General features: G+C 47.1%; 1 protein-coding gene across 8 annotated transcripts in view; it reads left to right on the top strand.

Annotated features, from left to right (window-relative positions):
* BEND7 (BEN domain containing 7) overlaps positions 1-16,010 on the top strand; it is an 80,736-nt gene that overhangs the window by 51,372 nt on the left and 13,354 nt on the right. For all 8 annotated transcript variants that reach the window (XM_064479520.1, XM_064479519.1, XM_064479523.1 and 5 more), the window contains one exon: positions 9,521-9,640. In XM_064479520.1, coding sequence (XP_064335590.1) covers positions 9,521-9,640 — 120 coding nt within the window. Of the gene's footprint in view, positions 1-9,520; positions 9,641-16,010 lie in introns of those variants that run through there.

Here is a 16,010-nt window from a genome sequence, read left to right as displayed (position 1 = left end):
GAAAGAAGTTGTCACCATTCAAAAAGAACAGAAAACACAGTCCTAGCTCTGAGGCATCCGCCCTGCGGTAACGCCCAGCATCTTCACCCCGACGTTCACAGCGCAGCAGCCACAGGGGAAGGAGGCAGGGGTGGGGCGGTGTGTTGCCCTGATCCCCCGGGGCGAGACCTCATCCCCCTGCTGCTCCCCTGGCTTTTCATTCTTGCCCTTCCCACCTTGGCCACCTCTCAGCTGAGGTGGTTGTGAGGGAATACAACGGTCCCTGAACTTCTCAAATGTGTCGTAACCCATTCTGGGACTCTGGCTCTTACTGGCTAGCGGCGAACTCAGGACCTCGTGAAAGGTCTTCGAAAAGTTTATGTGCCAAGAAACCCTAGCTTTAAAAAAGGAGAGAAAACTCAGCACTCTTTCCTCATCTGTTTCTATAAAGGACAGGTAAACAGGGAAGGGTTCTGAGAAGCGCTGCCTGGGCACGGGCGTACGTGGGACTTCACGCCGCTGCCCCACTTCTGGAACTGAAGATTGCCAGTCTTTTCAATTTTGTTTCACTTGACCCCCTCAGTTCCTGGTCTATGAAACAAAAGAGTTCTGCTATATCCAAGATGCCTTCCAAGTAGAATTTCTATAAATCTATGATCTTGAAACATTTCTCTTTCCCAGAAAAGGGGTGTAAATAGTAAAACACCATTACATCAAAGCTTGTTATTAACCAGATCTTAATATTCAGTGGATTTCATTCATCCCCTTGAAACACATCAAGCATATTAAGCAAACGTGTTGCAGCACAGTGAGCCCAAAGGATGGTGCTCATTGTATTTCCGACTAGTTGTCTCACAGATGAGCTCTGTTGAGGGCTTCCTTCAAGAGCAGTCAATGAAAATTAACTTTGTTTAATGTCAGACCCCACTAAAGCCACTTCCTTTTAGACAGAGACGCCACTGTAGCAAAAACTGAACAAAGGAAGACAAGGGACATTGTCCTTTTCCTCCAGACTGCTCTGGCCTCAAATCTTTGAGAATCACTGTGGTTCAACAAGATGGTTCAAACCTTAAAATCCCACCAGTTTGAGAACAACGAAAGGAGCATCGTGGGATGTACTCCCGACTCTGCCGCTTAACGTCTTGAAACATGACCTTCTCCTGAAAAAAGAAAAAAAGGCTTGGCTGATTTTTCAAGTCTCTTCCAATTCAGAAATTCTGTGGTTCAGTAGCTTTTGTCCAAATTCTCATAATTAAATAAATATGACTGGGAATCAGGTTTATGGGTATGTAAGTTCCTTTCCATTACGACAACCAGCTGAAAGTTACAGCCCTGCCCCCCCCCCCCCCATAGAAGGAGCAGCACGCAGGGACAAAGTACCCATGGTCGTCGTGGCCAGCTGTGACTTGGCCAGACCAGCCGACTGGCCTGCAGTCTCCTGCCCGCACAGTGGGATATTCTGATTTCATTAATAAGTGCATCATTGTCCGCATGACTGTGTTTTCTTAGCTTTACCTGTCATCTAAAGACTTCATTTTTTGGGGTGCATTAGTTGAACTGTGCTAAGTCTTATTGTTGACTCAAAACCTGAAATGAACCTCAGGACTCAGTGCATTTCAAGACTAATGCTTATTTATTGAAGAATTTCTTCCTTCAATTCTTTGACCGGAGAAAAAGTACCTCAGATTTCTTCTTTCACAAACGAGACGTTCGTGCTCCCGGTTATGTGACGCATCGAGTGAACAAGAGAGCTGTGGTCTCTGCCTTGTTGAGTTTATAGTCTGGATGATCAGTAGATGGTATTATTTAAAAATAAAAAATCAGGCAGGGAGGTCTTGCCCGAGAAGGTCCCGTGTCAGCCGAGACCTGCAGGATGATGGAGTCTTGCCTTCCCCTGTTCCTCCCACTGGGCAAGTCACCCCGTCTGCTCCTGGCTCTGTTTCAAAGAAAGCTTTTGGTGCTCGTCCCAAGAGAGCGTGTGTGTGGGGAGTGTTCCTGAGACCGGTCAGCACTGACATCTTCCTGGCCTCATCCTAGGAGAAACTTTCTGATGTGTTCATAGGCTGATTGAAGAGCAGCCTTTGTCCCCATCAGCAGTGAGCAGTCTTGAGGTCAGAAGTGGAAAGCATCACACTCCTCTTCATCGTGAACGTGCTGACATTTTCTGAGGTTCCTTTTTCTCTCTGTCTTACCGCTGAGACTGAGAACAGATGTTGGATTTACTTCATCACCCCTCCTGCCCCCCCAACCCCACTCCTTTCTTTTTTTTTTTTTTTAAGAATCAAAACATCTTTCCACCAGACTCCCTCCTGCTCCAGACAAATGTGAAGTTGGTGTGAATCTTCCCCATTCATTTTTTTCCCAATTTTACTGTTTTAGTGTGTGCACTCCATCACATTTACTGCTGTTTTGTGAATTTGCGAGTCTACATACCCAGCCTCACACTGTAGTTTGGCAAGTTTGTGTCTTGTTTTTCAAGTTTACCCTACATTATGAATCTAGTTTATTCATTCTTTTAAAATTTTGTTTATTTATTTGTTATTGTACTATTTTACTTACTTTTTGGCGGGGGGGGGGGATTGGGTTTATTTTTAGCAGAGGTACTGGGGGTTGAACCCAAGAAAGACATGCATGCTAAACATGCGCTCTACCGCTTGAGCGATACCCTCCCCCCTTAGTTTATTCATTTTAGCTCTTCACCACTGTATAAAAAAAGCACTTTCTTTCCCCAGCCTTGAGAGGCAAGTGAGTTCTCCTTTTTTGTGATTATCCGTGGCGGCCGGCAGGCAGTGGGACTGAATCACAGGGCAGAAGTTGTGTCATTGCCCCTTAGCGTTGACAGATGTCTCTCTGAAGTGACTGGGACCATTCAGACATCCACCAGCGATGGATACAAAATCCTGTTTTTCCTCATTCTCGCCAGCATCTGGTGTGAACAGACTTTTACTCTTTGCCCGTCTGATTGGTACTGAGCAGCACCTCCGTGGTGGATTCCGTGATAATTAACATCATTTCATGTTTATTACTGTTTGGTTATTTTGCTCTGTGAATTTCCATCCTTCTCCTATTTTTCCATCAGCTTGTTCTTTCCTTATTGACTTAGGTGAATTCTTTTGTCAGTGATGGGGTTAAAAGTATCTTTGCTTATTTTCCAGCCTGAGAAAGCTCTACCCACAAAGCTGTTTTATCATACCCAAAGTTTTGATTTAACAATCAGATAGATTACTTTATGCTTTGTGCATTTCTTGTGCTCATTTTAAGGAATTCGCCCTGCCCTGAATATGTAATCGTAGTCTCTTGTTTTGGGTTTTTTTTTTTTCCCAACAAAGTTTTAAAGTTTTATCTTTCGTATTCAGGTCTTTCATCTACCTGAAACTTACTTTTGCCTAAAATGTGAGGGAGGGATTTAATGTGTTTTTCTCTACGAGCAGTCAGTCATTTCAACACCATACTTTATTTTTTCAAACGTGAATTGTGAGCCCACCTCTGTCATATACTAAGGTCCCCTCTTCCATGTGTGCACTTGGTCTTTTATCCGCCTCTGAGCCAGCACCACCTACCTGTTCATGACTGCGGCGCTGCAGTGACTCCTAACATCCTACAGGGCACGTCTTTTCTCCCCTCCGCTCCCCTCTTCCCGTCTTTTCCTTCCACATTCGGTTTCTTCTTCCTCAAGCACACAGCCTTTAGTCGTTCTTTGAATGAGGGTCTGGGTGGCAGATTCTTTCAATCTTTGTTCTAAAAATTTCTTCATTTCGCCCTCAGCGCACACCTGTACTGCCCGAGGTCCAGTGTCCCTCTCCCGAACTTACCCCGGGCCACGGGGGCCCCTTGATCTGGGGGACGGGGTGCCCCACAGCCCCACCCGGTCCCCTCTCTCCTGTTGGTCGCATGCGTCTGTGTTGTGGAAAGTAACACCAACATTCACCGCTGTCCCCCTGGAAGTGAGACCTTCACTGTCAATTTCCTTCTATGGAGAATTCAATCATTATTCTTTGACAGGACCTGTGTGCTCATATACAACTTTAAATTAAAAATTAATTTATGGGGAAAATAATCCCTATTAGCTGTGCCACCTTGGGCTACTTACTTAACCTGCCTGAACTTGGAGTCTGTCACCTGTCACACGGGATCATGATGCCCGTGCCCCTGGGTTACTGCAAAGATTAAATGAGATAGTGCTTCACAGATGGGAGGTCACAGATAATAGCTTTCAAAGAATAAAAGGAAAGAGGGGCGTGTGGGATAGTGGCTGGCTGTTTTGTTCTCACTCAGGTGGAAGGAGGTGGGAGCAGCCTGCAGGGAAGCCTCATCAGCCTGGTCCCTGTTTGCACATCCGGGGGACCCCACTGAGGACGGTTCTCTCTCGCACCCTTGTTCCCGGCGCCTCACAAGCTCTGGGAGTTTGGCAGATCTAAGGAGGACCCCCCCTTTCAGCTTTGCTTAATGTCCACCTTGATTTCCGCTTATCTATTTGACCAGAAGTTAAAACCGAGTCAACAGATCAGAAGCTGGGTTCTCACTGCTGGCCAGAGTTTTAATCCAGTTAGAGGGAAATTAAAGTTCTACAAAGTCTTCTCCTGCTTCTTAGATGGTCTTTGTGATCCAGTGGCTTTTTTGAAACATCCATAGCCTATCCTGCTTTTCCCAGCATAGAGAGCCAGAAAAACCCCCATCAGGAGTTCTGCAGGAACCACTGTGTGAGCAGAGCTGTTTGGGGAACACGGCCACCGCTCCATCCCCAGCAAGCCTCATTCAGACACTCTGCAACCGCCGCGTTCACTGACGCTGCTGTTACAAGCCATGTTCCGGGGGAAGGATCAGCGCGGCCACCACCAGCTTATTCATTATTTATATGCAATTAAAGGGCATGGTTCAAATGAATGCAGGCATCTGAGGAAAGTCACGTACAGATCAAATTGAACGTCTGTCATTTCCCTGGTGACTTCATGTACTCTTCGTGCCTTGGGACCTCAAATTATATTAAGCAGAGAGCATATTTCCATCCTTTTATTTAGCTTAATTTTTGGCCTTCATCCACTTGTTCAGGTTATTTGGACTTGTTTAGCGTTATCCCCCGCTTCCCCTTAATAGATTAAACAAAATAGGAAAAGAGGGAAATTTCTTTTTAGGACCTATTGCGTTCTAAGGATGAATGCAAATTGTTCCTATGATTCTTAATGACCCACCATTAACGTAGTAGGAAACCCAGCGCATTAGTGCAATACCTCTTGTCACATGGTTGCTCCTAATGGAACTGTTACCGGGATAACAGCTCGACCTTTAGCTGCAGTTTCAGATTCTGCTCACCCGACACCTCCATCCGCGTAGCGTCTGGAGTACTCTCAGATCAATACAGCCCTTTGGCCCATTTCTCAGGCCTCCTGTGCACGTGTTACAGAGTAGGCTTTTGTCTTCTGTCGGTAGATTCTGGTTAAGAGTTTAAGTTTGAGTGGAATCTGTGAAATAGAATGTCTGTAATCTGCCCAACGGAAATATGTGTGTAGGTATTTTTCGGAAAGCCTAAACGCTTTGCCTTCAAAGGTCTCAGCCACTGACCCAGGAGCCAGAGAGTTCCCTGGTTTCTTGTTACAAAAACCAGATAAGTTTTCACTGAAAGGAGAAAAAAAAAATAACCAGAAATTGCTGCCTTCTTAACGAGCAGCAGAATACTTGAGCTCAAAATGAGATTAGAAAGATGCGCTTGGAAGGCACTCACGCAGCGGGAGCCCTTCCCTCTGCTGCTCCTAAACGTGGCCGTGGACACGCGTGGTTTCCGGGAGTCATTCTGATGTTGGCGTAATCTAAATCTATGTTGTTCATTTCAAATCACTACTTCCTAATGTGGGCTAATTTGGATACGTGTGTTTCACAATCTAAGAAAAGAGGGATTTCTGTGGAAATTAATTATATAAATAATTTTACAAGGAGGGAGATGTTCACCTGCAGAGATGATGTATTCAGTCATTTTCGTGGTACACATTTTCCTATAAACTAATAGAGTGCCAAATACAAATAATTTTTTCCTGTTCGTTAAAACAGGATTTCAAGAACCTTTCAGCAACTGATTAAGAAGTGTTATTGGGTGGGCATTTGAATGTAATAAAACCTTGTTTTTTAAAATATATTCTATTAAGACTCCCTACGAATTCAAATAGGCCTTTCTCCTCCAATTAGCCTAAATGTGTGAGCGACTGTATTTACTTTCATTAGGAACAAAAGTAGAAAATATGTTTGTTTATCCTTCAAATGTTTATGGAGTTCTTTGTACAGGGCACTGTAGTGGGTGCTTGTAGGGAGACAAAACGAAGACCCGGGGGTGTCTGTCATCTGGTCCAGGAGATTCAGAAGCTCGCCCACCCCGGGGTGCTGTCTCCTCTGCATCTCTCTCAAGTGGGGCCCGCTGACTCACGTGCCCCACGTATCATCTGTTGGGGAGCCTGGTTGATATGCTCCCCGAACCTTAATTCTGCCTCCTCCTGGCCTCTCCTTCCCCACTCAGTCTGGGCTGGGCTGGAGCCCCTCTGTCCGCACCGCTGTACGTCTTCCTCTTGCCCCCAGACCCTGCTGCCATCTTGGATAACTTCTCCATCCACGCGGAAGACCCACGTGACCCCCAGCCCTCGTCCACACTGGCATTCACCTCTGCTGCATTTCTGCCCCACACCGCTGACCATACGTTCTGCTCGCTGCCAACCCTCGCCCCTTAGTTGCCCCTGTTCCCTGGCACCTCCTTGCCAACCCCGCTCATATTTCCATTCCTGGATCTCCATCAATTTTCCCGAGTCTGAGCCGTTTTCTGGCTTCACTTGCTTCCCAGATTTGGGTGGAAAGGATGGGTGGGTGAAGACAGCTGTCATTCATTCCAGGGGGCATCTCCGCCAACATCTTCAAGTGCTTTATATCCTGTCCTTCTGCCAAACCTGTCCAGCAAAATCCTAACCCTCAACCAGCCCTACATCTGGTGTCTCCACCCTGCACCATGGAGAAATGAGCTGCCCTGAGGTTGTTGCTGCCACAAGCAGGCAGCCCTCCCTCCTGCTCAGCGCCCCGCATCCAGGTCTCCTGCCTTCCTGCTCCTGTTTTTCTCTGAGGCCGTTGCAGACGTCCCCACCCTCTCCACACCCCTCACCAGTGAGTCCACTGAGGTGTCAGGTGTGAGGGTGCCTCTGACCTCTAACCACTTCTCACTCTACCCTAGTCTTCCGCTCCTCTGGTTCAGAGGACACAGTTCTCCTGGTCCAGGGTAACACCCCATTTCTCTCCCGGACCCCGCTGCCCCTCAGTGCCTCCGCTGTGGTTCCTCTGACTGCCTCCTCCTCCTTCCTGGATCCTTCATCTCCCGCAGTGCTGGCCGCCTCCCTCCACCTGTAAACCCCCTCCTCTTCCATCCCCCCTGAACCTGGTGTTGTGAGAGTGTCATCTGTGGCCCCCTCCCCACGTCCTTGATGGCCTCCAGCGACCCTTTCCACACGTCCTTCCTGGCCCTTCTGTGTCCCTCTCTCCTCTGTTCGCACCAGCCTCAGCCTTCACGGAACCACACTCCCGGTTCTCCTGCCTGCAGCCCATCCTGGCTCCTTCCTGGGCTCTTGAGCCGTAATCGCCTTTCAGATGCTCAGATTCTCTGCTCTGTGTGTGGCCCGGTGCTCCGCTCCCTCAAAACCTTCTCCCTGGTCAGTGTTTTTTCTCTTGTTGTTCTAACTGCCATGTGTATGTTCGTGCCCCTCAAACCAGTACCTTCAGGCAGGACCCCGCCCCTGAACTGTAGGCTTCCACACTGTAACACCTGCTGGCCACCCCCACATGGGGGATCCGCAAACACCCCAAACTCAGCAGGTCCCAAACCACGCCAGCTACACCTTGCCATTCCCCTCACAAACCTTCCCTCCTGTGTTACCAGTCATGTGATCTGCCAGAAATGCCAGTTCCGTCTTCACTAACACTGCCCCTATCTCCGATGATTGCACAGAGTCCTGGAAGGAACCCCCTGCTCCCATCCCTTCAGGTTTTCCCACACCTGCAGATTCAGCTGACCACCAATGGAAAATACTTGGGGGGAAAAACTCCAGAAAGTTCCAAAAAGCAAAACTTAAATTTGCCAAGTGTTGGCATCTATTTACATAGCATGTACATTGTCTTAGGTAATACAGGTCATCCAGAGATGATTTAACATGTGTGGAAGGATACACGTGTACCACACTTTTTATATACGGGGCTCGAGCATCTGGGAATTTTGGTATCCGTGGGGGTCCTGGAACCTGTTCCCCACAGATGCCAAGGGATGACTGTTCATGACTTTCTTCTCTTCTTTCATATTGTTATTTCCTTAGGATAAATTTCTAGGAGTAACATTACCAATCCAAAGGAGTAACAGTTTAATGTCTCTCACTATATAGTAATCATCTGATTTCCCAAAAGGTTTTGCCAGTTTATGCCAACAGTAATATTTGAATGTGCCAGACCCACAGTTTTATCAATATTAAGTATTAGCCTAATTGTTTTTCTAATTTAGTAGGTAGAAAGTATATTTTACAACTTGGAGGCTTACGTAGTATTTGACCATTTTCCCTAATTTTTTTGCTAAGCATACTCTGTCCATTTATCTGTGGGGACTTGATGTTGCTTTTTTATCTGGTCGACGTCTCCCCAGTGCGGTGGATTCAGTGCAAATAGCTTTTCTCATTCAAATGAAATGTTTATTTTTTATTCAATAGACGTTTTACGGTTTTAGGTAGCTGAACCTGTCACCATGTTCCTCTGCCCTTTCTTTGTAAAAGAAACCTTTAAAATGTTGAAAATTATCAATATTTTAAATACCAGGGAGGCAGTATGACGTGACTGCACACAGCCTTGACCTTACGGAGAGCAGGTTGAAAAGTGCTCGGGAACGAAGCTGCAGCAGAAACGCCAGGACCAGCGCTGGGCACGCAGTCGCACGCTGCGCGCCTTTAATGGGATAATTGTCCGGCCTCCCTCTTGTCCTGCCGTAGGGCTCTCCACAGTTTCTTTTGTGCTTACGAGGGAGCTCTTTCCTAGGAGCTGCGGGCACAGGACGCAGGAGGCTGACTCAAAGCAGAACGGGAACTTTCACTAAGACCCAGCTGCGCTGGATCTATTTTGAGCGCTGATCGGGTTAGCAGGCATCACCGCGAGATCATCACCTTTGTGTGTAATTTTTCCATTCCATGTTAACGACAGAAAAGTGAAATATTTTAATACACTGGCAGAATTCTGTCATGGGGCCAGTGCGCCCTAGGAAGCATTTTCTTCTCTGCCTGTAAGACACGCCCACACGTTAAAAGCGTAATTGCCATAGAACTACTTAGTATCTGTCGCTGGTTCCATCTGCATGTAGGATGGGTCCTGCCAAGTTCCACCTCCACCAAAGGAATGTCACGTGGATTCTGAGAATACCCACTGTAGGACTGATACCTTTTACAAATGCACTTTTTTTCCCCTTCTTCTTGGAATTATGTTCCTATTTCAGATCTGCATGATTTATTTGTTAAAATATTTAACAGTATTTCACATTCTCTTTCAGTCTTCACAGAAAAATACTGCACTGCTAATCACGTGGACAAACTGCCTGGCCCGAGAGACTGGGTACAGATTCTACAGGATCAAATCAAACTGGCTAGAAGAAGGTTAAAAAGAGGCTCAGGTATGAATAAACCACAAGAAAACAACCGCAGAAGCCCTTTATTGAATTGTTAGATGATGCAAAATACGATCCTTTGCTCTAGGGTACTTCATTGTCTTTTGCCTTTTGAAGGAGAAGCTTTATGTAATGGGCTTTTGGTTTTGTATTTTAAAATCTTATTCAGATGATTCTGAAATTCACCTGAAGATTACATAGTGAAAATTATGTCAGGCTATTCACTTTTAATAGTGCCAGTGAAAAAGATGGCTGATCTCACTGGTGGTCGTATTGTATGAAACGAGCTGTCTCTTTTTGATTTGTTTCTGTTGCCTGTTGATTTTTATTTGTTTGGATCTGCATGACTTTATAAAAAGTATGAGTTACTTAAGGTTAAAAAAAAAAACAGTAAACATCCTACCTTTCATGAGCTAGAAAGGGGTTTTATGTCAAATATTTATTTATTTACTTAAAAAAAAATATGGGCTTGGCAGTTCTGGGATACTTCTTCTAGGAGAAGTGGACACCAGTTGAATTATGGCTATTTAGACTTGGTTATTTGATCTTCCAGCATCCCCAGAGTGACAGGGGGACAATTTACCAGTGAAGAATCCCTGAGGTCAGTTTTCTGCCAAGATGTAGGAATAATCATTTCCAGGAGGCCACAAGCGTCTGGATATTATTTAAAAACAAAACAAAACAGAAAACAATTCCCAATCAAACCTCAGGACCCCTGGCCTGCTGAGAGCCTTCCGTGCTTCTGTGGCTGTGGTGTGAGAGTTTGGGAGACGGATTTCAGATGCTAGATGATTACACTTTGGGGTGCTGTGGAGGCCCGGAGGTCCATGAGAACCGTGGCACAAACGCGTGAGACTGTTACCACCTCTGACTTGACCTCTCACTGTCAGTAGTAGTAACCGTGACCAAGCCTGGGGAGGAGCTCAGCCACCCACCCCGGGGACGACAGCTCCCGGCTCAAGTGGGAGCTCCCTCGACTCGACTAGACACAGGGAAACCCTTATAATTCCATAAATGCAGCTAGCAGAATCTAAACTATCCAGCTAGGTGGAGATTTTGTTTTTAATTAAAAATCATCCCTTCAACAGATTAAAAAGGAAAAATTTCTTTTGTGTAGCACAGGGAACTACGTTCAGTATCTTGTAATAACCTTTAATGAAAAAAAATGAAAACAAATACATGTATGTACATGCATGACTGGGACATTGTGCCGGACACCAGAAACTGACACATTGTAACTGACTGTACTTCAATTAAAAAAAAAGATACATAAAAAAAAATCTTCCCTTCTTTTTTCAGCCTTTTGACTTACTTTTCACTTAACTGATACTCTTTTAGTGAAGAATAATGGACTACTAGTATTTTTAATTGGTCAAAAAAATGGATGATTGCATTAGGTGACAAGGCACACGGCATCAGTAGATCTGGTTTTCAGGGTTTGTGTCTGCTCTGGACCTTCGACAGTTCTCTCAGTCCTTCTAATCCTCAGGTCCCTGTCATGGCGTGGACATAAAAATAAAGCCTGCCTCGGAGTTGTCCTGAGGCTCCAGACGTGTGCGGTACACAGGTGTCCGCATCGGGGAAGCTAGTGTACCTCTCTGAAGATGTCTGTGTGCACACAGCCGTGCTGGTGGCGTGCAGGTCACTGAGGTGGCCTCAGTGTCCTCGGTCAGGGGACCGGCCAGCTTGCTGCACCTGGGTGCTGTGATCAGTAATGCCCCTTTTGCTGCCAGAGACTTTCAGGTTTGGATAAGTCATTATTATCCAAGGATAATGGATAAAGCTGAGGGGAGGCTCACCCCTCCTCAGCTCCCCAGTTCTCACTGTCATCTGCTCCTGCGTCTCCAAGTCATCGCAGATAAACTCCGTGTGGGACACTGGAGAGAACAGGTCTGCCTTCCTGGCCCTGATCTGTCATTTACAGTTTCTTGGGAACTTGAACAAATTCCTCACCCTCTCTGAGCCTCGGGTTCTCCATTTATATAACAAGGCTGATACCTACCTCATATGTGCTTTCAGAGTTAAACTTAGATAATGTAGCTATTGCCACCAATAGAGAGCTGACATGTAGTAAGGCTCAAACAGCGCCCACCACCTCATCCTCCTTCCCTTTGCCAACCGAAAACAAAACACAGCAATTCCTTTTTCCTTGTAGGTCTTAAAACCACTACCGTCTCTTCTAACGTCGTTGGTCAGATTTCTTCCAAAAGGGTCTGTCTTCCCTGAGTCAGCTTCCCCATCCCAGTTCACTTTATTTTTTTTTATTATTCTTTTTATTTTTTAAACTACTCTTTTTTAAATGTTTATTTATTATTGTATTTAAGTATTTTACTTTGGCAGGGGACTGGGGTGGGGAGGTAATTAGGTTTATTTATTTTTAGAGGAGGCACTAGGGATTGAACCCGCGACCTCGTGCATGCTAGGCACGTGCTCTACCACTTGAGCTGTACCCTCCCCACCCAGTTCACTTTAGAATCCTTTGCATTTGCCCCCTGACCTCAGTCCTCTCCAGGAATCCTTGCCGCGTTCACATCTGATGATCAGATTTCACTTGTTTGTATTAACACTCTGACTTGACCTCTATATTGATTTTTACCCAGTCAAATCTCATCTTCTGCCAGGTTCTGTGATTTCATTCTCTTTCTTTCTCCTGCAAATTCCCTTCAATGCCTTCGGTCTCCCTCACCGCCTCTTCCTCCTCTGCCTGCTCCTAAACCCAGTGTCCTGGTTTCCATCCGTGTTGCTTTTTCTCATCTCGTTCTGAATCCCTCCTCGTGACTTGAGCTGTCCCACCATCAGTGGCTCCTCCATGTGCGGCTGCAGGCCTGGCCACATCCTGAGACCCCAGACTTGATTCTCTGTGCCTCTGCTAATAAGATCTGGTCACTCCTGCCCCTGATTTCAAACTTCTAGCTTCCTGTTGTCCCCAGAATAAAATCCCCTCTGCACGTCCCCCACAACGTGGCAGGCGAGGCTTTTCATGGTCTGGCGCCATCATCCTCTCCTGCCATCGGCCTGGTGCCTCCTGCGGCCACACCAGAATCCTCTCTGGTCTGAAATTGGCTGGTCCCGGCACGCGTGCTTTCCCTCTGCCTGGGAAACTTTGCAGCATCTCGAAGGCTCCCTTCCCCAGGGGACTTCAGAGCAACCCCAGCACTTTAATCTTCTGCCACCTGAATTGTGACATACCTGTTTCCTCCATGAGGCCCTCAGGAGCAGAGGCGGCACGTTTCTGTCCTCAGTGTTTAGAATTGTGTGTGGCACAGCATGGATACACAAGAATATTTGCTAAGTGAACCAACGAATCAATGAATGGAAATGGAGGGACGGCAGTCCACAGCAAAAAGGTCTTAGCTCATCACGGTCACGGTTATATAAATGGTCACGGTCCTGGGGAAACAGTCCATCTGTTCCTTACGTGAGGTTCTAATGGTTCCCAGTCCCCACACCCCCACTGGAACCTGGGGGGCATCTGCGGCCCCTCACCCCCTCGTCCCACCCTCTCTTCCTCCTTCCTTCCTCCTCCAGTCCTTTCTCTTACTTCTCTGTCCCTGTCCCCTTAGTCCTAGAACTTCCTCCCCACTTCCTCTTGTCCCAGCCTCCCCCAGAGTTTCAGAATCCAGTGTGGCGATGCCCGGACCTCACTCTGGGCGAGTTAACTGAATGACACCTGGGAAGAGTAACTTCCCACCGCAGGTCTCTTATCTCTTCTTAGGCTCAAGGTCTCCTGCCTCCGCCTTGAGACACCTCACAAAGGCTTCTTTATTACTGTTGCCCCCTGGACTTCAGGCTCCAGGGAAAGAGCTTTTTATGACTGACTGACAGGTGTTATAAAAGACAGCACAGTGACCCTGATTAATCACCGGTGTCGTGTTGGGTGCAGGTCTCCTCGGCTTTACATCCCAAATCAGATTTCAGGTGTGAAGCCTGAGCGGTGTCCTTGCTAGTCAGTGTTTAGTTGGTCTTATGCTGCCTAAATTCTGTGCCAGCAATCCTGTTCTGGATATGTAAGAACCTGCATTTACCTGTTGATTTTCAGGACAAGTTGTTGAACCCCAAAACAAAGACATGAAATATATCAGAGAGAGCTAACATTTGTCACCATGAAGAGACTGAAATGTAATAGTCAGTCCAAAGGGAAGGCTAAGGGCCAGAGTAGCCGCGCCGCTGCCACCAGCTGCCCCGCGGCCCCCGCACCCCAGTCCAGCTGTGCACCAGCTTCCAGCCGCGGGCCGGTTACCAGATCTGCACTCGACTCCTCTACCAGGAAGCCCTCCGTGCATCCCAGAGGGTGGTGGGAGGACACGGAAAACGTGGGAAATACTTGGAGCACCTGGGAGCTTGAGGGAAAAGGATGTGCAAGTTCAGGAGACGGAGGGGCAGCAGAGACACCCGGGAGAGGGGAGGAGGGCTCTGTGTTACAGAACTCGGGCCTCTCGCTGCAGAGAATGACGGACAGTCCCTAAAGGACCTGGCAAGTTTCAGTTTGAGGAGTAACCTCTGAAGGGAGAGGACAGACAAGCAGAGGGCAGGCTGCTGAGTGTGTGCCGGGCCCGTCGGAGAGGACCCTTCTCACAGGCGCGGGAGCAGCTCTGCTGGCCGGGGCCCGGGCTAGAAGAGCAAGTTCAGCTACATTTTGTTCCCCCTCCTAGGTATGCTTTATATGTAAACGTGCCTCTTTTTTTCCTATTGTCAGATGCTGAGACCAATTCTGATAAGTTCCCGTCTCCATTCCCTTCCCCCCAGCAAACACACGTGCACACCATGGGAACCTCTCTCCCCGTCCCTGTTTCTCTTTCCGCCCAAGTATACCGGCCAGGGAACCCATTTCTTCACCGTCTCAGTGTCCCGGTTAGTGTTTCTCACCCCCGCTGCTTCCTGTGGGAGCATCTCACCTGCTCAGATGATCGTCCGCCCTGTTCCCGAGTCATCGTCATGTCTGATTCCACTTCTGATGCTGGGTGCAGAGTCTCTTCCCGGGCGCGTGTGAGTGGCACGTGGGCAGCGTTCTCCTGGGGTCTGAGAAGTGGAGGTGGCCGGAGGACACGGCCGACCCTGACACAGAACCAGCGGGGCCAGGTGACAGCACTCCACAGTGACTGTCCCCCAGTTTTGTCAGATATGATCCCCCTTCACTCTGCTCAAGCAGCACAGAAGGGGGCCCCAGAAAACTGTCACTGGGCCACCTGTGTTCCTGTCATCATGCTGACGGAAGGGCCTGGGTCAGTACTGCAGCTTGTTTTTCCATCTTATTTTCAGTCTAAATGACAATATGGCATCTCATAGATATTCCACAATGTCAACCTTATTTATCATATTTGGCTCAATTCCTGGATTTAGCTACAGACTCTACCTGGGCAGGTAATCAACTCGCCGCTAAAGGCCACCCGCGCTGCCTCTAGAAAAAAGAGGCGCCCCTCAGATTTGAAAGGTTGCTATGCGAATCCAGATGGAAATTCATTTGGGCATCTCATCACATGCAATCATTTTTTCCCCCGATAACTGGAATGATTCCTTTCCTGGGGTGGCTTATCATCATTTTCATTAGATTATTTTCTCAGCGCTGAAATGGCCATTTTTCATTTGTATTGGCTCTAAGAGCAAAGCGGTCGCTGGTGTCAAATTTTTATTGGACTGGCTCCATCTTTGCCAAATTTCACAACTTGCCCGTCGCCAGGCAAGAAGGATCGTGAGCTTGCCGTTACAGGCAGATGTTATAATTAAGTTCAAGTTAACAGTCGTGTGCATCGCCCGCGACACTCAGCCCTGTTCGTGCAGTGGGTGTCTGCTAATTCACACGTAATCACTGACACATTTTTTGGTTGTGTATAATCTGTTCTTACTAAAGCACATAATTGCATAGGCCTGATTTTAAAAAGAGAGGAGAGCTAAATTACAAGGGGAAGATCAACTTATAACCAGAACTGATTTTTGTCGCAACTAAATGAAAAGCAACTGTCCTTGGGAAGCAGAGAAAGTTACTGAAGTATAAAATGAATGAAAACTTGAAGTTGTTAAAATCTAGCTTACGATGATGCGTGCGATGGATGTTTGGACATTAATAGCACGGAGGTGAAGAGCACAGGCACCAGCTTGAGTCACACCCTTGACAGAGTCACCTCCTAGCTGCGTTACCATTACCTTAGGTAAATTTCTTACCCTCTGTCTGTCTCAGTTGCCTCATTCGTTAAAATGGGAATAACAGACCTACCCTGTAGGAGTTCCTAAGGCTTTGATGGCGCAGTGCACACATGATGAGTGCCGGCTGGGTGGTAATAAGCATTTAGTAAATGAGGCCTATCAGCATTATCATTTTTATTCCTGAAGAATTTCTAAAGTCCCAATGAAAGAACTACCATAGTTCATGTGTGTGCTC

Source organism: Camelus dromedarius, chromosome 26 (assembly GCF_036321535.1).
Source record: "Camelus dromedarius isolate mCamDro1 chromosome 26, mCamDro1.pat, whole genome shotgun sequence".
Lineage (NCBI taxonomy): Eukaryota > Metazoa > Chordata > Mammalia > Artiodactyla > Camelidae > Camelus > Camelus dromedarius.
This window is presented reverse-complemented; position numbering and strand designations above follow the sequence as displayed.